At 35.6% G+C, this 21,818-nt stretch overlaps 1 protein-coding gene across 2 annotated transcripts; it reads left to right on the top strand.

The window, feature by feature from the left end:
• The first annotated feature begins 304 nt into the window (after nucleotides 1–304).
• plscr3b (phospholipid scramblase 3b) lies at nucleotides 305–15,635 on the top strand. Of its 2 annotated transcripts, none has more exons than XM_048184106.1 (9): nucleotides 305–591; nucleotides 1,152–1,272; nucleotides 7,268–7,477; nucleotides 7,843–7,931; nucleotides 8,384–8,426; nucleotides 9,407–9,627; nucleotides 13,393–13,554; nucleotides 13,670–13,834; nucleotides 14,211–15,635. In XM_048184106.1, exons 2-9 carry the CDS (start codon nucleotides 1,260–1,262, stop codon nucleotides 14,268–14,270), a joined length of 963 nt encoding a protein of 320 aa, XP_048040063.1. In that variant the 5' UTR covers nucleotides 305–591; nucleotides 1,152–1,259; the 3' UTR covers nucleotides 14,271–15,635. The 2 variants fall into 2 exon arrangements, with proteins under 2 accessions (XP_048040063.1, XP_048040062.1); XM_048184105.1 differs by having other exon boundaries at nucleotides 311–591; nucleotides 1,203–1,272.
• The last annotated feature ends 6,183 nt before the right edge of the window (nucleotides 15,636–21,818 follow it).

Here is a 21,818-nt window from a genome sequence, read left to right as displayed (position 1 = left end):
ATATTTGTTTAGTGAACAATGATATTTTCCATCAAGCTATGAAAAAAAAACCCTTTTAACATCATGAGTCTGAGTGCTCTGAGTGTCATTTAAGGTGCAGATTGTAGGTGTTGCTCAGGGTTATTTATGCACTTTGGGTGTTAATGGTTTTCGCGAGTGGGTTTGACAGGAAATAAATTCAAGCTGCGCAAATACTATAGCTATATGTGGAGTATAGAATAAATGTGCTTTCCATTTCTTTGCCGTGTACTGAACACTGCAATCAGCGCAGAAATATCCCCTTTTTCTTTTAAAAGTGAATATTGTTCCTTAATAGAAGTCTTGTGGCTTTCTCAGGTTTCTAATCTAATGCGTCATAAAAGGGGAGGAGAATGATTCACGGAGAAAACGAAATGCTTCATGTTTGGGCGTAGTGTTTAAACGCTACAAGTCTTTTTTTTTCCCGCAAAAGTGTAAAGCGAAAGTGAAGGAAATCATTTGAAACTCGTTTCTTTCCACATATCCAAATAATCCCTGCGGCAACCAGAACCACTTTGAGGAGATTTTGTTCCCTGAGGCTTGTTTGAGGAGTGTCAAACCAAGAGCTGAGATGTAAGTGAGAGTTTTTATGGTGGATTATATTTTTACCCTTTTCGAATCCTCGGCTGTACAGAGTATGTTTTAATAGGCCGCCATTTTATCGCATTTTTGTGTGCTAAATTGTTATATAATAGGCTACATTTATAAGAAATGATCTTGATTAATTTTGATTAAATAGCCTCTTTTTTCGAGTGACTTTTGGATAAGGGTTCCTATCTTTCTTTTCCTTTTTATTTCTTTTGTTCGCGAATGTTTGGCCATTAAACAGTTGCTGTTGTCTTTGTGGAAAAAACGGTGTATTTGACCCCACACGATAAGCACAATCTAATATTTAACCACACCCACTTGCCATGATGTCATATTGTTATTGCTTCAGTATGTTTCTCGCCATCTGAAACACTGAACACTGTAACCTAAACGAGAATTAAATGGTTGGCTCGAATCTTGCCTAAGGATTTCCTTTAAGATCCGGCTGGTTTCACCTATTTCCTTTAAAATTCTGCCTGAACATTTAAACATTTTAGTTTCAAGCTGAGCTTTTGTTCTTTTGGACCTGTTCTGCTTGTTTCCAGCGTTTGTATTGAACACACCACAACTTCCCTACATTTTCTTCGCCCACATAGTGATCTTGGTGCTTCTATACAGACGTTGGCTCTGAAAATCACAGATCTGTCTTCAACATGTCTGGACCAGGTAATGTTAATCTGTTTGTATTTTCCTTGAAATGCAATTGCATGTTTGTGGATTTGTAGTTTAGGAAATGCATGTAATGATTTAAACAATCAGTGAGTTTTGAAATCCTACAGCACCCACTTGCAGTAACTCATTCATGAAGTTTAGGAACATTGTGCTGAAAGCTATCCATACAATCTGTTTACATTTTTACTCTCAAGCAAGATTTGTGCAGTTTCAGTCAAGGCATTGAAATGAAGGTGAAAACATTTTCTCCAGAGGTCAGTGGGAAAGGAATGCAGGAAGTGTAGCCCTACAAAAGTGGCTGTGTTCCACATTTATGAGTTTCCACAGGCTCTGCAGAGTTGGGGATGTCTGTGATCTTACACCATGAAATGTCTGTGGCTGTAGTTTTACCTTTTTTTGTTGTTGTTGTTGTTTTTGTACAACACATTTGTCTGATCATACAAAATCTGCAAATCTGTGTTCAGGTCTCAAGTCACAGCTCTATCATAAGAGTAAATGTATCATGTGCTTAATTCAGAGCAGATGATTTTGTTCTGTCTTTCTTACTATAAAATATTTAAAGTCCAGTCTACACCAGATTGCATTTTGCTGCTAAATCGGCAGTCAAGTGATTCCTTAACCCCATTAGGAGTCATTCTTTGGAGCAACTGTGTTCTTAAAGGCAGGGTAGGTAAGAAATTTTGTTCCAAATTTGTTTAAACTTTCTATATATATACATGCATAATTAAAATGTAAGAACTCTGGTAAAAAGAGTATAAAAATCGAGTGACTCTAGACCGTTTAATCTGTATTAAACACAGCTCATTATTTCCATCCGGGACGAAACATAGGATTGGCTTAGGCGGCTGTCACTCTCTCGCAACCATGGCAACCACCCTTTTGCCACACATGACCTGCCCACTTGCGCGCGCACGTTTGATTTGGGGAATCCAAGAGGCACGGATCCTAGGAATACCAAAACAATGGCAGAGAAACAGCAAGCTAAATTCACAGTATCGGCCTATGCAGTTAGTGAAGGCAAACCAGGCAAAAAAAGGAAGACAGTAACAGTACAAGAAAAGGCAATGAACAAAAAGTCTTTGGATAAACAAAGAAATAAAACGCGAGTTAATATCGGCGTGGCTTTCCAGCGATGGCGAGAACTGAGGGAACTCAAGGGGCTGAAAAGTGACTCCTTGATGGCTTTATTTCTGCTGGACAGGTAAATCTTTCTTTTTGTATTTTGATCATACATATTTTTTGTTTATTTTTTCATGAAGCATGTGTCATTAGCACACGTAGCTGCGTAATATAGCTAACATAACATTACTTAGCGAGCCGTAGTAGAGACGATAAATAATGATAGCTATAGTGTTGAATTGTGCATAATTTTACCCTCTGTCTAAGTCTTTTACCATGTTCACCTGCAAGTTTACCTGCACGTTTTTTTCGCCTTTGTTTTGTTTTATATTCTCTACCTATGTTTACTGATGTCTTTATCTTGTATCTGTGTGTGTCGTACACACTTTGTTGTATGTGTGTGTTATTATTTTGTGTCTGCAATGCAGTTGTGAGTTGATATTTGAGTGTATGTTACTCTGTTGATCTGTAGAACAACGTATATGTTATGAATCTTACACGAAATTCATCTTCATCACAGTGTAAATGATGGTAATGGAAAAACGTGTATCATGCAACCTGTTTTTAGCTTTGCCTTATAGATAACTAGCTCGTTAGCGAATCAAAAAATATATATTTAAACTTTACCAATATCAATATGCTAGCTTGATAGTGAGTACTAAAATACATCTTGTTTGTTTATCTTCATAATTTTAAAGTTATTTTTATTACATGTGATTCTGACATGATGTCACTACATGCACTGTGCTCCTTCCTCTCCGCTCGTCTCAGGTAAATAATGCGTCTTCCAGCTCAGTGGTCGGAGTCACACGTTCATGCGTTTTGGGGGCGTGGCTTTGGAAGGAGCCCAGAAGGGAGGGGGTGGAGTGAATGGAAATAATGAGCTGTCTTTAAAACAGTCGTGAGAGGTCTACAGACACTCGATTTTTATACTTTCTTTTTCAGAGTACTTACATTTTAATTATGTATTGATATATAAATAAAGTTTAAACAAATTTTGAAAAAAAGTTTTTTATACATTTTTTTGCCTACCCTGCCTTTAACAAGCTGGGGAATTCAAGCTAGCTTCACCATGGAGACTATCACTATTTAGTCTATGTTAAGAAAGTGGATGAACATCAGCAATTATTATTTTTTTACTAAAACTACTGATTTATTTTTACCAGGAAATGTGTACGTCATTCATGACTCAATAAAAAACTTTGACCTGGTGAAATACTCAAGTTAAGCAATACTTATTCAAGTAGCACTGAGAACAGGAATGGCAAGAAGGGAGTGTTTAAATGAAATGATCACAAAAGCATAAATGCCAATGGTTTTAATAAGAGACGGTCAAGGATTATGTGGTAATATCATGAAGGAAGTCTTCTTTGAGATGAGGTGGTTCCAAATACATAATTTCTGCCAGATAGATTGGTTGTTTTGCCATTAAGTTGTCTTGTTGCTTTATTTCAAAGTCCTTACAGGAACTTATGTCATATTTCTATGAGAACTCACATGATATGCTCTTTAAAATAATGGTTCCAAAAGGGGGGTTTTGCAGCAATGCCATAGAAGAACCATTTTTGGTTCCTCAAAGAACCATTTTTAAAAGAACTGTTCTTTTTTTTTTCTAAGTGTGAAGAACATTTTAACATTAATATAAACATTTTTCCGCTATAAAAAACCTTTTATAGAATAGAAGGGTTCTATGCATGTTAAAGGTTCTTCATGGAACCATTGACCATTCTTACGATTCTCTTTTAGTGTAATTGGAATAGTGGATGTCTGAAGCCATGGTGGCTAAATTTTCATTGAGTTAGTCTGAATGATAAATGACTTGAGAGCAGTACTTAACATAATGCGTCGAGCCATGGACACGTGATCATGAACAGTAAGATAACATGATGGAAGCGGGTTGCAATTCCATATGGCAGGTCTTGAGAATCAAATTAGCAACGATTGAGGGCCTAGATTCAATGTGAGCCCAGTTGGTCTGCCAGACGATCCAGAAAGCACCCCTGCCATTCATCAGTAAGCTTCATAACTTTACCAACAAGCAATGTCATGAATGCTGTGCACCACATTAGTGCAATTACTAACCACTACTGGTTAAACAATTTCTTAATTCATTGATTGTCCTGTGATAGTGATCAGGAATTGTTGGGGTAAACTGCATATTAAATTTAGTAAGTAAATTTAGATTAATAAACTTCACTTTCTCCCCTGAAAGTGTTAGTTCACCCAAAAATAAAAATTATCCCTTAATTTACTCACCCTCAAGCCATCCTAGGTGTATATGACTCTTCTTTTAGACCAGTACAATCAGAGTTATACTAAATAATGGCCTGGTTTCACAGACAGGGCTTAGACTAAGCCAGGATTAGGCCTTAGTTCAATTAAGTAGCTTTTATAAACGTCCCCTAGGAAATAAAACATTACTGGTGTGCATCTTGAGACAAAACAATGGCTCTGACATATTTTAAGATCTGTCAGTACAAGATACTTTCAGTTAAAACGGCTCAAACATGCATTTTAGTCTAGGACTAGCTTAAGCCTTGTCTGTGAAACCAGAGGAATGTCCTGGCTCTCCTAAGCTTTATAATGGCAGTGAATAGAGGATGAGATTTTGAAGCCCAAAAGCTGCATCCATCCATCATAAAAGATAACCACACGGCTCCAGGGGGTTAATAAAGGCCTTCTGAAGTGAAGCGATGCGTTTGTGTAAGAAAAATATCCATATTTAAAACTTTAAAAACTTAAAATAACTAGCTTCCGGCAGACGGCCGTACGCACGTTGACTTACACCAAAAAAATAACTCCTGACGTGATGTAGGAGTGTAAGCTTTGACGCCTCTTGCTGTTCAGACAAATAGGGCTGTGCAACAAACTCAAGCGCCTCTTATCGAAATCCTCCGACATTTCTCTTTAAAAATTCTCATTTTAGAATTCTAATTCGTGACCGGTGTTTTGGTTTGCTCTATCCTCTGTGCTTCTACGTTTGTCAGTGTGTCACGGGCATAAATCGATGCGCATGGCCATCTATAGGAAGCGAATTATTTTAGTTTTTAAAGTTTTAAATATAGATATTTTTCTTACACAAACGCATCACTTCGCTTCAGAAGGCCTTGTGATTATCTTTTATGATGGATGGTTGCACTTTTTTGAGCTTCAAAATCTCATTCTCTATTTACTGCCATTATAAAGCTTAGGAGAGCCAGGACATTATTTAATATAACTCTAATCATATTTGTCTGAAAGAAGAGTCATATACACCTGGGATGGCTTGAGGGTGAGTAAATTAGGGGATGAGTTTTCATTTTTTAGGTGAACTATACCTTTAAACAAAATGATAAAGCCTGTTTTGAGCACCTCAGGCATGTTTTTTTTTTTTTTTTTTTTTTCCTCTGTCTTCAGTGTCTTGGTAGGAAATATTTTTTTATCTTGCCTATATGATTCCGTAAGCATACTAGTTAATAGACAACATCCTTAATGCTGAAGCTTTAAAGCAGGGGTGTCTAAACTCGGTCCTGGAGGGCCACTGTTCTGCAGAGTTTAGCTCCAACCCCAATCAAACACACCTAAACCGGTTAATCAGGTCTAGTTAGGCATACTAGAAACTTCCAGGCAGGTGTGTTGAGCTAAACTCTGCAGGACAGTGGCCCTCCAGGACCGTGTTTGGAGTGCCCTGCTTTAAAGGCTTCTCTCAATTGCTCCATAATGTAGAGGACAGCAGATCTGTGGTTTTAGAAGTCAGAAATCTATTACAAAGCCCGCACCTTTCAAATGATGTCCCAATAATACTAAGGGTTGTGTCTCAACAGCACCTGGATGAGACCATTGTGATGAAAGAGCTTTATTCCATTCAAAATCAACCCCTCCCTTTTCTCTTAAAAGGCTGGTGAAAGATTTGAATATTTCAAAAGCTGTGTTTTTTCATAATAAAATGGCAGTTCTGGATTTGTTCAATGGGAGGATTAAACATGTCAAATACTAAGCTACACCTGTTGTGTTCACTCCTGTCAGTGTTGCCAAGTCCACGTTTTTTCCTTCAGAATTGGGCTACTTTAACACTGGTTGTTTTTTTTTGTTTTTTTTTGTATGCGGGTTGAAGCGATTTTTACTGAGGAACACCCCTCCCCCACCGGAATGCAATTGGGATAGTTTTGGCTGTGATTGGGCGGGTTTTGAATAGCAATTGGTCTGGTTTTGCGCAAACTTGGCAACCCTGACTCCTGAGGTAATCTACGGTTTAAAAGTTTAGGGTTGGTTTTGTCTCTTATGCTAATCAAGGCTACGTTTAATTTTCATCTACTTTATATGTCTGAAAAAACATAGATTGTGGTTGTTGTAATTAAAAATTTACCATCTTCTCTATTTCACAATTACATGCTTTGTTCGTGATGTTCTTATAGATAATGTCAGCAAATAGTCAATATTGTCACAATGAATTATATATGGCCCATTCTGTTATTGGTGGCTATTTTTGTTTTTTTCCATCGGAATGCCTCACATGTACACTGCAGTCTAAAATAGATCCCTTCCAGAACAGAACATGGGGGGCCGGCACAAACCATCTCAAATCTGATCATACAAGAATTCCATAGCATACATGCATAATTCCGTCTGTCTGTGTGTCTGTATTTATTGATTGAAAAAGAATAAATGGTGGTAGGACTTTCATTGACAGCTTGAATAGAGTCATCAGGACTATTTACAGCATGTTTCTGAAGCCACAATCTGAACAAGCCATTCAAGCAAGACATCAAAAAAAATATATACACAAACCAAATAATTCCAAAATCTGTGCAAAAACATCTCCATTAATGCTAAATAAGCAAAACACTAACATTCTATTTTTCTCTCTTTGCAATTGAAATTGTTACACCAGGCTACCCATCTCCACACCAGCCTCCGTATCCCATGCCCCAGCCTGGCGGACACTCCATGGCCCCCTATCCAGCGGGAGGTTATGGAGATCCTGGATATTCGGCTCCACCTGCAGGGTTTCAAGTAGGATACCAGCCAGTTCCAGATCAGCCAGTCATGTATCAGCCTGGTCCAGTTAGTCCAGCATCTCACCAAGGCCAGCCGTATGGAGGTAAACATGTCTAGTCTGTACTTAATTTACAGATACTTCAGAAAACAGTAGTAGGTAAAAGGTAAATGAGTAGATAATGTGTTGAGCAAAGTGATATATGTTTTTTCAATTTGATTTAAACTTTGGTCTGTATGGTCACTTTGCAATTATACATTATATATAAGTACATACTATTACTTTGTGAAATATTAAAAAAGCTAATATTTACAAATCTGCATTGCTGAATTTTAATTGTATAGATTCAATCAAAATGTGCTGTTTTTGTAGTTTCACATTCTAATCAACTAAACACAATGCAAAGCAATTGTTGGATTATGCAAGCTGACTAATGCTAATGGTGATGTGCCTCCATCAACCTTCTGTAGCACCTGTAGCTGTACCAGGGTCAGTGCCTGCTGGAGTACCAGTATCAGTGCCTGCTGGAGTACCACCTGGTCTGGAGTACCTCACTCAGGTAGGCCATGTCTTTTGGTATATTCAAGCCATGCCGGAAAGATCGTATTTACGAGTTGAACTCGCATGAACTCCACCACAATGTCATAATTATGAGTGGGAAACTTGGGATTTTCTTCGATCCAAGAGTTTCTAAGTTGGGAGGCATGTCAGTGTGAAAACATTATGAATGCAGTAGATGCAGCATCTGTAGTTGGTGGTAAATTGTTGAAATGTATGAAATTACAATTTTTTTTTTATTTACAATAATAATTGCTAAGTTGCATGTACAAAATATATTACTAATACTATTATGTTACAAATATGATAGAAATAACAGCACCTTCAAATTTAAAAACTACATGAAACAAATCTGATGAAAAAAAACACTACATCGCCATCACATTTTTTTTCTTCCCATTAGTGTTTCTGTATGTATAATGTCTTGTTACTAACATATTCTTTGCATTTCAGATTGACCAGATCCTTATTCATCAGAAAGTGGAGTTGTTAGAGGGTATGTCTTTTTCTTTATTATGCGTATTAGTTGAAGCTGTTTATTATTTCAGTGCATTAAAGCACATGCTGCCTGTTTCTTTCTTAACCCTGAGAAAATTTCATTCACTGTTGCTTTTTTGCTACACTTAATAAGCCCTATAAACTCATAATCCCTTTAAGAGACTCATAAGCCCTATTTGGACAGGACTAGTTTTCTAAAAGACGTTTGAGTTACAATTCATATCATTCAACATCTGTGATTTCATGTGTTCGGACGGGACTAACCGTGCTTATTACGGAGGTGGGAGTGTGTGTTTTCTAGCCGTAGGTGTCTTGTGTGCTGTGCTTTCGTGCATCATGTATGACATATGTCTTTTAATTTATTATTTATTGATATCATTTTAATTTATTATAAAAATCCTATTTAAGTAAATTTTACAGAAATGGTTTATAATAAACCCACATAAGTGAGCAGCAAAATCTAGTCAAGTATCTTAGTCTTACCTGATATTGATAAATAAAATGGGCCATCTTCGCAGTTTCCGAGATTTGGCTCCATTTATTAATTTTTATAATTTTTTTTTATTTTTTTTATCGAATACAATCCATATTGAAATTAAATGAAACATGCCGAAGATTGGTGCACAGACCGTAGCTCAGGTAGGTTATAAACTCATGAGGAGAAGTGTTAATATCAGCAATTACAGACATTCACGTTTGGATGGGATTTGATTTCTCAGAGGACCATTGAGTTTGCCAAAGTATGTAATTAATTTAAAATAAAACAGTATGTAATTTGCTTTGGATTTTTTTCGTTTTTACAAAGGTTTTGTGAGGAAACACAGACTTGGCAGATTTGGATGGGATTAAAATCATAAAGTACGTCTGTGAAATGAATTTCTCTAATGTCCCCCTGGTAAACTAGTCCAGTCCGAATAGGGCTATAGTTAAATTGGAAACATGTTTTAACTTCTCTACATGCTTTTTGGTCCTCTACAGCAATCATTGGCTTTGAGACCAACAACCAGTATGAGATCAAAAACAGCCTCGGTCAAAAGATCTACTCTGCCAAAGAAAAAAATGACTGCTGCACACGCAACTGCTGTGGTGCCCTGCGCAGCTTTGACATGAAGATCAAAGACAACGCTGACCGAGAGGTCATACGACTGATCCGACCTTTCCGTTGTGTCTCCTGTTGGTGCCCCTGCTGCCTGCAAGAGGTATAACAGACAAGTCATATCAGAGCTAATGTAAGGTTAACCCTAGAATGCATAAAGTAGGTCAAATTTTTTTTATCAATGAAAACATTGGTGTTCCATGAATTCTTCAAAAAAAAAACTTGTTTCTATCCCTCTCCAATGTCATTTTCATATTTATTGGTCTTAGAACGGGGAAAAAAACTATTTTTCTATACCCAAGAATTCATTTCCTGTGAATTTCCTGTGAATTTTTGACTCCACACAGTATTTTTTGCACACATTTTTGCCAGTAATAATGCAGAGGAATTTATTGACAGAGAGATTACTGAAGACAAAATTCTCCACACTTCTAGATGCCATAGAAAATGAGTAAGAGGATCCAGCCTCAAACTAACTTAACGTACAGAAACACTAGCACTTTTTACAGGTTTTTACAGGTTCAGATAGATTTACAGAACTAGTAGCATCCAAGCATAGTCTGTTCATTTTAGACAAATGAGGTCATTTAAAGACATTACCTTGGATGCACTTTGTTCTATATATGTAGGAAACTTTTGTAAAGGTCACAGGTGAGTCATAAATTCCAGAAGGACTCTTCTAATCTGAGACTCTGTTAAATTCTCCTGGGGACTATGGCGTGGTCACATGCCTCTAAAAATAATAAATAACTCCTGCAAGCACAATTAGATCAAACAAAGGCAATATCTTTTCCCTTCAAGTTTAGTTATTTATCAAGACTTTACTGGAACAGAACATGAAAACTGCATCCACACAGGTGCCTGATGTGTACGCAATTTTCCATGCACATGTCGGGATTTATAAAAAATAAACTCGGCATAAATATGTGCGCACCATGCATACTCTTTCTCTTCCTGGAAAACTGTTTTCATTTTAATTTTTTCATTGACGAATAAGGTTTTTAAAAGTATAAAAAAAACATAATGGAGAATTTTGAAGTTTTAAGTGTTAACAATGAGATTATGTGGTTCTATAATCAATTAACACTGCTTTTTTCATTTTTTACAAGATGGACAAAATTTGTCACCAATGAAGTCATACATTTTAACCAAAATTTTGGTTTTACCGAATGACACTTTTGGTTATACTGAATGACGATATTTTCAAACAGTGCTAACAGATTGATATCTAGCTAGCTAGCAAAAGGACAATGAAACATTCTATATTTAATATGGGTTTTCAAAATATTACAACATTTTCCATGTTTTATAGTGTTTGTACCGACTGACCTGATGTTTCTGGACGTGTATGAGCAAGTGAAGATATAAATTTTTCAAATAGTTAAAAGAGAGTTAGTTACTTTGCTTCACGACCATGTGGTCTTTTGCAGGTGTTTGAATGATAGCACATCCTGTCACATGATACTGACCACATGACTTGATCCAAAATGGTCCCTTTTATATTGGTTACTCCGAATGACATCAATTCTTTCTCATTACAAAGCAATGACTTCTACACATAATTTTAATACCATTTTGCACTATGTTAATATATGATGTTTTAAGATCATGCCAGAATAAAATTACATATATTTATTACATTTTCATATAATTTAATAACAAATGAAATGGCTGTATTGGCCTTTGGACGGTTAAACAGAATAACCTTTTGCCACTTCAAAATCTTTAAATTACCTTTACAAGTAGAAAAATATAATTACAACTTTTTAGAATCTATAAAAGAGATCTAGATGTACTACCTTACATACTTTGGATGTCATATCTTTGTTTTTGTTTTTTTATTATTAAGGCCTTTGGACAAAAAAATGACCTGTCACATCATTGACCCATATGCATTTAGATTAACCACTCAAATTCATCACTCATTATCTAGAAATTAAACACATCATATGAATTTAGCATGCTACATTTTAATGTTTTAAAGGGATAGTTCACCCAAAAATGAAAATTTGATGTTTATCTGCTTACCCCCAGTGCATCCAAGATGTAGGTGACTTTGTTTCTTCAGTAGAACACAAATGATGATTTTTAACTCCAACCGTTGCCATCTGCCAGTCAAATAATGCTAGTGGATGGGAACTTCTACTATAAGAGTAAATAAAACTTGCATAGGCAAGTCCAAATTAAACCCTGTGGATCGTGACGACACATTGATGTCCTAAGACACGAAACGATTGGTTTGTGTGAGAAACTGAACAGTATTTATATAATTTTTTAACTCTAATACACCACTATGTCCAACCGCGTTCAGCATTCGCTTAGCGAGGTCTGATCGCGCTCTGACAGTGGCAGTGATGTCTCGCGCATATACTTCAATGAGAGCGAGACATCACTGCTGCTGTCAGAGCGCGATCAGACATCACTAAACGAGTGCTGAACGCGGTTGGACATAGTGGTGTATTAGAGTTAAAAAAAAATTATATAAATACTGTTCGGTTTCTGGCACAAACCGATCGTTTCGTGTCTTAGGACATCAATGTGTCGTCACGATCCGCAGGGTTTAATTTGGACTTGTCTATGCAAGTTTTATTTACTCTTATAGTAGAAGTTCCCATCCACTAGCATTATTTGACTGGCAGATGGCAACGGTTGGAGTTAAAAATCATCATTTGTGTTCTACTGAAGAAACAAAGTCACCTACATCTTGGATGCGCTGGGGGTAAGCAGATAAACATCAAATTTTCATTTTTGGGTGAACTATCCCTTTAATGATGGCGAAAAGTGCTAGGTGCATGATAATTTCTCTTTAAACTAAACTGCAGAACTGAAGAAAATATTTCTTGTGAGAACAATGATCAATGATGCACACTTTTGTTCGGTGGTAGAACAGTCCATTGGCTAAATTGAAAAGTTCCCATGACAATACTGTACGGCCATTGCTGCACGGAGGTGCTGTTGATGTCATGTGCAGGCAGACAGTAGCCTAATGATAACTCTTTCTGTGATAATGAGAATAACTCTTCTCTGAAAAGTATTTTATACAATTTTGCTTTTATGGATATTTTGATAGCCTAAATTGTATTCTAAAACAAGACAGGGATACTAAATAATTTTTAGAAATGTAATGTGACTGTACCTAATGGCATTTATAGTTGGTGTCGAATAGTTTCCTAATGTTAAACATGGTATCATGTGGATGGGAATATGCATATGGAAATGATTTGCAATGTAAAATTAGGCATTGTAAGCTCCATATATGGGGTGGAGATGCATGTACCTTACGCACAATCTTCTCTGACTGGGTTTTATAAAGGGAATTCCACAAAGTTCTGGCACGTGTTTTTATAAATGTGAAAACTTTTGTGCGTACGCACACTTTTAGGATGAAATTTACATAAGGTTCTATACATGAGGCCCCTGATGTTTGTGTTGGGTTTCAGCTAGTGACCCATCTACCAGGACCTACTGTGTGATCTACTACTGACATGAACATGTGTGACTTATGAGTTATAAATGTCGTAGTCAGTATATGGACCTACAGAATGAGTCTGACAGTCATCAGTCAACAGTCACGCTGTTCATTTAGTTTACGTATACACTACTGTGCACAAGTTTGAGGTCTGTAAGCTTTTAAAAAGAAATTAATACTTTTATTAAAACTTAATACTAAAATAGAAAACAGTTATTTTACATTGCAATAATATTTCACAATTTTTTTTTTTTTTTTTTTTTTTTAACCAACCCCAAATTTTTGAACTATAGCGCATTTATGCACACAGCTATTGGCATTATATTTGGACATTGATACACATTTATAAATTATGCATATACTGAAAATAATGTTCTCTTTTGAATATTTCACCTTCAGATGGAGGTACAGGCCCCCCCAGGAACAACCGTAGGGTATGTGAAGCAGGACTGGCACCCCTGTTATCCAAAATTCTCCATCCAGGGGCCCAACAAGGAGACTGTGATGAAGCTGGAGGGACCCTGCTTGGCATGTAACTGCTGTGGTGACGTGAACTTCGAGGTAGCTTTTTTAGGATTGGAATGAAAGTGAAATTCAAAGGCAGATATTTTGACATCAAGCAATATCCTTTTGTAATTTGCGGGATCTCACCATAAAGTGTTATTTCTTTCTTTAGCTCAAAGGCAAAGACGGTAGCGGGAAGCCTATTGGTCGAATCAGTAAGCAGTGGAGCGGCCTGTTAAAGGAAGTCTTCACTGACACTGACAACTTTGGCATTCAGTTCCCTCTGGACATGGATGTTAAGATGAAGGCTGTACTTTTGGGCGCTTGCTTCCTTATTGTGAGTATTAAACTAAGAACACATTCATAATTTTACCATTATGCAACCACAATCAATACGAAAATGAGTTACACTTTATTTTAAGGTGACATAGTTACATTGTACTTACTCAAATAAGTACTGAGTACTATTAATTAACAACATGTACTTGCTATAGTTACAGTTAGGGTTTGGTTTAGGGTTAGTTACTTGTAATTATGAATAATTTACTGTTATTACATAGTACTTGTAGTAACGTAAAATAAGTCACCTTAAAATAAAGTGTTACCCAAAAATGTTTTAATACACCAGAAATCACTTAAACTAGAACACAGTGTTTTCCACTAGATATCTGTTCTGACTCTTCGATTTTTTTGTTCTCTTTTTCTTTTCATAGGATTTCATGTTCTTTGAAAAAGTTGGAGACATGAACCAGCGCAATACTGTGTTCTCTTAGAGTTCCTGATAATTTTCTCATAAAGTAACATATTTTCAGCTGTCAGTTATCAAATTTTCAAGCCTTTTTTGTACTGATGAAATTTCCACACTCAGTGGATGGACTCTGAGTCTGGACTTCCTTTATTTCCTGTTATGTTAGGTAACCAAAGCTTATAGACAGCTGCCACTGCAGTGAACCCGAGGGACATATTCAGGGTCATTTCAAAGTGTTCACATGACCAGCAATATGTACAATGACAGCCGAGGAATCATGAGTTACTGTTCACTGGTGCCTTTTAAACAGTTATTGCCTAGAATTACAAACTACTGTTACAGTACAAGCAGCTAACATTTGTATGTTTTTGTTAACTAACTTTTTTTTATTATAAATAAACCTTATGCATGTTATTTTAGACTTATCTCATACATAAAGTATATTTTTATGTCTTTTTTTAAAAAAAGGAAATTTAATTTACTGAATTTCAAAGCATTTTCATCAAAATGTACATGAATATTCCTACAGCCAAATAATGCATCATGAAGGGGGCGGCACAACTAGCAAGTTATTGACTTGAGGAAAAAACAAGCAAGTAGTTGCATGGTTTTCTGTGTGGACAGTTATTGACTAGTAGGTTTTTTTTTTTTTTTTTTCTCAGTGCGTTAAGAAATAGTGTCCTACAGGTGGCGCTCTGTAGCTTGGAAAAGCCAGCTACCCATTGAAATACAATGGAAAATTTATTCAAAAAGCTTTTATGTTATCTGTCATTACATACCACATGGAGATGTTTTTGTTGTAGTTGGCTATATAGAGACTGGCCTTATATCAATATAGGTATATATATTAAATTTATATAACAATATAAAAATAGGCAGACTGGGGAGTGTTTAACATCTGTGTTTTGGTCACTGTGTATCTTGGAGGTTTGTTCACACCATGTTGTAATGACCATACCATTAAGAGGTTTCAGCTTGTGAAAAGAAATTCACTTCCTCGCAGAGCTCGTAATTACAGCTTGTAAGATTGGAATTTTCTGAGAGCTCCGACTTGTACAAGTGACCGCTGTACCACCTGACCACTACAGGTTCATTTAGGCGTTGATAGTGTTGCCATAGAAACACTGCAAATTAAAGTTGTTCCCTAAAGTAAGTGCCACTAACAGGGTGAATTGTAACAAAAATAGTAAGACATCAGTTTATATTTTGAACACAAATAATTGGTTAAACTGACAGTGTGAGAGTGTTACGAAACTTCCCGGTCTACCCATGCCTAACACACATTATATATACATATACACACATATGTCTTCTTGTCTGTGTGTTTGTATTTATTTCTATAATATGCAATATAATGTGTAACGTTATACATAATAAACATATAATATTGTGTTGGTGATTTGTGTGTTTTATGATGACTGCACACAGACACACACACACACACACACACATATATATATATATATATATATATAGTAGTAATGTTTCCAAACTTTTGACTGGTAGTGTGTGTGTTAGATAATAAATAAATAAATAAATAAATAAATTTAGTTATTTATATATTTATTTATTTATTATCTAACACACACACTACCAGTCAAAAGTTTGGAAACATTACTACTTTTAATATTTTTGAACGAAGTCTCTTATGCTCATTAAGGCTGCATTTATTTCATAATAAATACAAAAAAAAAATATTGTGAAATATTATTACATTTTAAAATGATGGTTTTCTAATTTAATATACATTAAAATATAACTTATTTCGGTGATGCAAAGCTGAATTGTCATTATTACTCCAGTCTTCGGTGTCACATGAACCTTCAGAAATCAGTGTAATATCCTGATTTTTTTAATCAATGTTGGAAACAGTTGTGCTGCTTAATATTATTTTATAACTTGTGATACTTTTTCAGGATTCTTTGATGAATAAAAAGTAAAAAATATCAGCATTTATTTATAATAGAAATGTTTTTTAACAATACCATTCAAAAGTCAGAAATTTCTTTCTTTCTTTTTTTTTTTTTTTGAAAGAAATTAATACTTTTATTCAGCATGGATGTGTTAAATTAATAAAAAGTGATAGTAAAGATTTATATTGTTAGAAAAGATTTCTATTTTGAATAAATGCTGTTCTTTTTAACCTTTTATTCATCAATGAATCCTGAAAAAAGTATCACAGGTTCCAAAATAAATATTAAGCAACACAACTGTTTTCAACATTGATAATAACTGAGTATCAAATCAGCATATATTAGAATGATTGCTGAAGGATCATGTGACACTGAAGACTGGAGTAATGATGCTGAAAACACAGCGTTGCATCACAGAAATAAATTATATTTTAAAGTATATTAAGTATATTTCACAATATTATTGTTTTTTCTGTATTTATTATGAAATAAATGCAGCCTTAATGAGCATCAGAAAACATAAAAAAAAACAAAAAAAAACATTAAAAATAGTAATGTTTCCAAACTTTTGAATGGTAGTGTATATAAAACACACACACACACACACACACACATATATATATATATATATATATATATATATATATATATATATTCTATAATATGCAATATGTGTAACATTATACATAATAAACATAATATTATGTTGATTTGTGTGATTTATATTATGACTGCATCTATGAAAAAACACACATACTGGTGCAGAACTCCTAATATAGCAAAATAAATGACTTACATTTAATCATTTAGCATACGCTTATCCAAAGCGACTTACAAATGAGGAGAACAATAGAAGCAATCAAACCAACAATACAGCAATGATGTGAAAGTGCTGTGACTAGTCCAGTTAGTCTAGCACAGTACACATGGCAAGTTTTTTTTTTTTTTAGTTAGTCAGCTCATTCCACCAGCAGGGAACAGACAATGTAAAGATCTGTGAGAGTGATTTTGTGCCTTTGGGATGGACCACAAGGTGCCGTTCACTTGCAGAACACAGGCTCCTGGAGGGCACATAAACCTAAAATAGTAAGTTTAGGTATAGGGGTGCAGTACAGTCTGGATAGAACAAGATCTTGGACGAGAAGTTGTGTAGAATGCTCCGATAGGAAGGTCTAATCTTCCTAATGTTGTATAAGGCAAATCTGCAGGATTGGGCAGTTCTGTGGTCTGCAAAGCTTAAATGATCATCAATCGCAACTGCACAAGCAGTTCTGTCTTTGCAAGGTTGAGTTGAAGGTGGTGAACCTTCATCCAGGTAGAAATGTCTGTCAGGCAGGCTGAGAGATGTGAGCCAAAGCTAAAATAACTATTATTTACAATCAAAAACAATCATTTGTGTCAATATATTTTTTAACAAAATGAGAAAAGAAGCATTACTTTTAAAATATGCTCTCCTTATGGTTTACCTCTACACATACACACACACACACACAAAGACTAGTATTTAGAGGATAGACTGTGACAACCCAGTACATTTTTTGATGTCAACAAGATGCTCTTGTTTTTGTACAACCGGTTTACCTACATCAGTGGATCTCAACCTCCCATTGTTCTCAAATATATTTGAAGCCCCACCACACTCACAATTTCTGCTCCACAAAATATTTTAGAGCTTGGTATAACTAGCTAAATGCTTGTTTTGGCTTAGTTTTAAGTCATCTTGAGGCCCCCTTGAAAGGTTGTTAAGGCCCCCTGGATCATTGAGACCCACTAACCTACATTACTACTGCGTTTCCAGGTTCACATTTTAAAGGATTACCACAAAAACAGGAATAAATAGATACATCAAGTAGATCTGGGTATCCAATTTGACAAAAATCAGATGCCAAATTCTGATTAGATAAACACTTTTCCTTACATTATATAATAAATTACTTGAATGAATAGATAGACAGATAGAAGTCTGATGTGAAGTAATTTATAACACTTTAGATGGTAATTATTCATTTTGTGGTGCTTTGTAAGTATGTAATGTAACATTTTACCTGCTAAAACAAGTAGTGTGAGGTATAAATAGGATTAAAAAAATTTTTGCACCTTTCTCAGGTTGTTAATTTGAATATGTAAGAAAAGGGGTGGGGATACTACAGAATAAAACAGAAACCGTAAGTGCATGTAAGGGATAATGTGTGGTATCAAGTGCTGATACCACAAACACAGGTATCTGCATTCACTAAACAAAGGGAAATCTCAAAATATTATTTATTCTTTTATCCTGACAATTATTCCAACACCAACACCTCTACAAGAGGGCTTATTTGTGGAGCATCCCAAGAGGTAAGACTTTGTCCAGAGATTTAATTTACCATTGGTCTTTGTAGTTGTTGGAAATCATACTACTCCTGTTTCTGCCTTCATTTGGACACAATTTTGTGTATAAATGTGTTTTTTTTTTCCATCGTCAGAGTTTTTGCTGCTTCTCTAACAAAAGGGAACTGTGCAGTCAAACAGACTTTTCTTCAAAATGTCAGAACAAGGTACTGAAGTTTTTTGTTTTAATAATAATAATAATAATAATAATAATAATGTCTTTATTTAACATTTACAGTTTTATTGTTCTAATGTTTTCTCTTGCAGGTGACTCTACTGCTATGTGATTTGTCTTGTAGTGAATATGTTTTCTTTGAATTTGAACATTTTTCAGTCAAAACATTCAAAAGGGTGGCAGGAATGAAATGCACAATGACATGTTTTACCACATTCTATGGAATACAACATGCTATGTTTGTATGCGTTTAGTCTGTCAACCGTAAATGGCTTCCTCTGTCTTTTTTCTTTGCTGTATATGTGTCACAGAATAGTTATAATATCACCTTCTAACCAACAAGTTCAACATTAATTGGAAAAAGCCTTGATTCTATACACTAAAAAAATATTGAGCCTGTTTTACGAGATTTACGCATTTTAAGTAATAGTAAAATTCCATCAAATTGAATTGAATAATCCTTACATATTATTCATATTATGAATTAAAGAGCTTAATAAAACATTTTGTATAATTCTTAATGGAACACGGGAATGGACATTTAGTTTATGTGATTCATATTCATAAATTAAAAAAAAAAAAAAAGAAATTATGTTTAAAATTAGGAATACAAACCCGATTCCAAAAAAGTTGGGACACTGTACAAATTGTGAATAAAAAAGAATGCAATAATTTACAAATCTCATGAACTTATATTTTATTCACAATAGAATATAGATAACATATCAAATGTTAAAAGTGAGACAATTTGAAATGTCATGCCAAATATTGGCTCATTTTGGATTTCATGAGAGCTACACATTCCAAAAAAATTGGGACAGGTAGCAATAAGAGGCCAGAAAAATTAAATGTACATATAAGGAACAGCTGGAGGACCAATTTGCAACTTATTAGGTCAACTGGCAACATGATTGGGTATAAAAAGAGCATCTCAGAGTGGCAGTGTCTCTCAGAAGTCAAGATGGGCAGAGGATCACCAATTCCCCCAATGCTGCGGCGAAAAATAGTGGAGCAATATCAGAAAGGAGCTTCTCAGAGAAAAATTGCAAAGAGTTTGAAGTTATCATCATCTACAGTGCATAATATCATCCAAAGATTCAGAGAATCTGGAACAATCTCTGTGCGTAAGGGTCAAGGCCGGAAAACCATACTGGATGCCCGTGATCTTCGGGCCCTTAGAGGGCACTGCATCACATATAGGAATGCTACTGTATGGAAATCACAACATGGGCTCAGGAATACTTCCAGAAAACATTGTCGGTGAACACAATCCACCGTGCCATTCGCCGTTGCCGGCTAAAACTCTATAGGTCAAAAAAGAAGCCATATCTAAACATGATCCAGAAGCGCAGGCATTTTCTCTGGGCCAAGGCTCATTTAAAATGGACTGTGGCAAAGTGGAAAACTGTTCTGTGGTCAGACGAATCAAAATTTGAAGTTCTTTTTGGAAAACTGGGACGCCATGTCATCCGGACTAAAGAGGACAAGGACAACCCAAGATGTTATCAGCGCTCAGTTCAGAAGCCTGCATCTCTGATGGTATGGGATTGCATGAGTGCGTGTGGCATGGGCAGCTTACACATCTGGAAAGGCACCATCAATGCTGAAAGGTATATCCAAGTTCTAGAACAACATATGCTCCCATCCAGACGTCGTCTCTTTCAGGAAAGACCTTGCATTTTCCAACATGACAATGCCAGACCACATACTGCATCAATTACAACATCATGGCTGCATAGAAGAAGGATCCGGGTACTGAAATGGCCAGCCTGCAGTCCAGATCTTTCACCCATAGAAAACATTTGGCGCAGAGGAAGATGCGACAAAGAAGACCTAAGACAGTTGAGCAACTAGAAGCCTGTATTAGACAAGAATGGGACAACATTCCTATTCCTAAACTTGAGCAACTTGTCTCCTCAGTCACCAGACATTTGCAGACTGTTATAAAAAGAAGAGGGGATGCCACACAGTGGTAAACATGGCCTTGTCCCAACTTTTTTGAGATGTGTTGATGCCGTGAAATTTAAAATCAACTTATTTTTCCCTTAAAATGATACATTTTATCAGTTTAAACATTTGATATGTCATCTATGTTGTATTCTGAATAAAATATTGAAAGTTGAAACTTCCACATCATTGTATTCTGTTTTTATTCACAATTTGTACAGTGTCCCAACTTTTTTGGAATCGGGTTTGTACAAATGACACAAACTAAATGATTCTTTCCCCTTTTTCCATTAAGATTTAAACAAAATATTGTATTAAGCTCTAGTATTTTTTTTTACTCATTTAAAATTGTTAATTCATAATATGAATAATATGTAAGGATTATTAAATTCAATTTAATGGAATCTTATTATTAACTGAAATGTGTAAATCTTTAAAAAAGGCTTACTTTTTTGAGTCTAAAAGCAGGCCATATAACAGCTTTGTTTAATGAACAAGCCAAAGTGGTTATTCACTGAAAATCAAATCCGTTTCACACTCAGATTTAATCCTGGTGTGTAAAGATGGACGTCTGTGATCTGAAACACAGAAGATGTCTTGTCATCCTAAACTAGGTTGTCCACCCCAAAATGACCATCCAAATCCTACGCCTCAGCCTGAAGGTCCTGCACCGGCTCCTCCTGCTGCAGAGCTCCAGCCAGACAATCAACCACCTCCAGTTCAGCCAGCCTTGAATCCGTCTGAACCAAGTAATCCAACTCCTCACCAGGTTCAGCCGCATGGAGGTAAACTTAGAGTAAATGTATATTTGTATATAGTTTTATATTTAGATTTTCATGTATTTAAAATTGGGAAGGAAATTAAACGTAACATTAAATTAAATCAGTCATGATTGAGCCAAACAAAATCTGAACTTTCCAAAAACAATTACGCTATTGTTTTCAACTTTGCTGTCTGGTCTGGTTGTCCATCCCAAAAAGATCTTACAAATCCCATGCCTCAGCCTGAAGGTCCTGCACCGGCTCCTCCAGCCACAGACCTTCATCCAGACAATCAACCACCTCCAGTTCAGCCACCTTTAAATTCATCTGATCCAAGTAATCCAGCACCACACCAGGTTCAGCTGCATGGAGGTAAACTTAGGATACATTTTATATCTAAATAAAGA

This window comes from Megalobrama amblycephala, linkage group LG3 (assembly GCF_018812025.1).
Source record: "Megalobrama amblycephala isolate DHTTF-2021 linkage group LG3, ASM1881202v1, whole genome shotgun sequence".
Taxonomy (NCBI): Eukaryota; Metazoa; Chordata; class Actinopteri; order Cypriniformes; family Xenocyprididae; genus Megalobrama; species Megalobrama amblycephala.
Note: the sequence above shows the minus strand (reverse complement) of the source record. Positions and strands in the feature narration are given on the sequence as shown.

Bases quoted from the DNA above. Each gene is read 5' to 3' on its own strand.
- plscr3b (XM_048184106.1), top strand. The intron at 7,932-8,383 runs GTAGGCCATGTC...TTTGCATTTCAG, and splicing joins GTCTGGAGTACCTCACTCAG to ATTGACCAGATCCTTATTCA. The intron at 8,427-9,406 runs GTATGTCTTTTT...GGTCCTCTACAG, and splicing joins GAAAGTGGAGTTGTTAGAGG to CAATCATTGGCTTTGAGACC.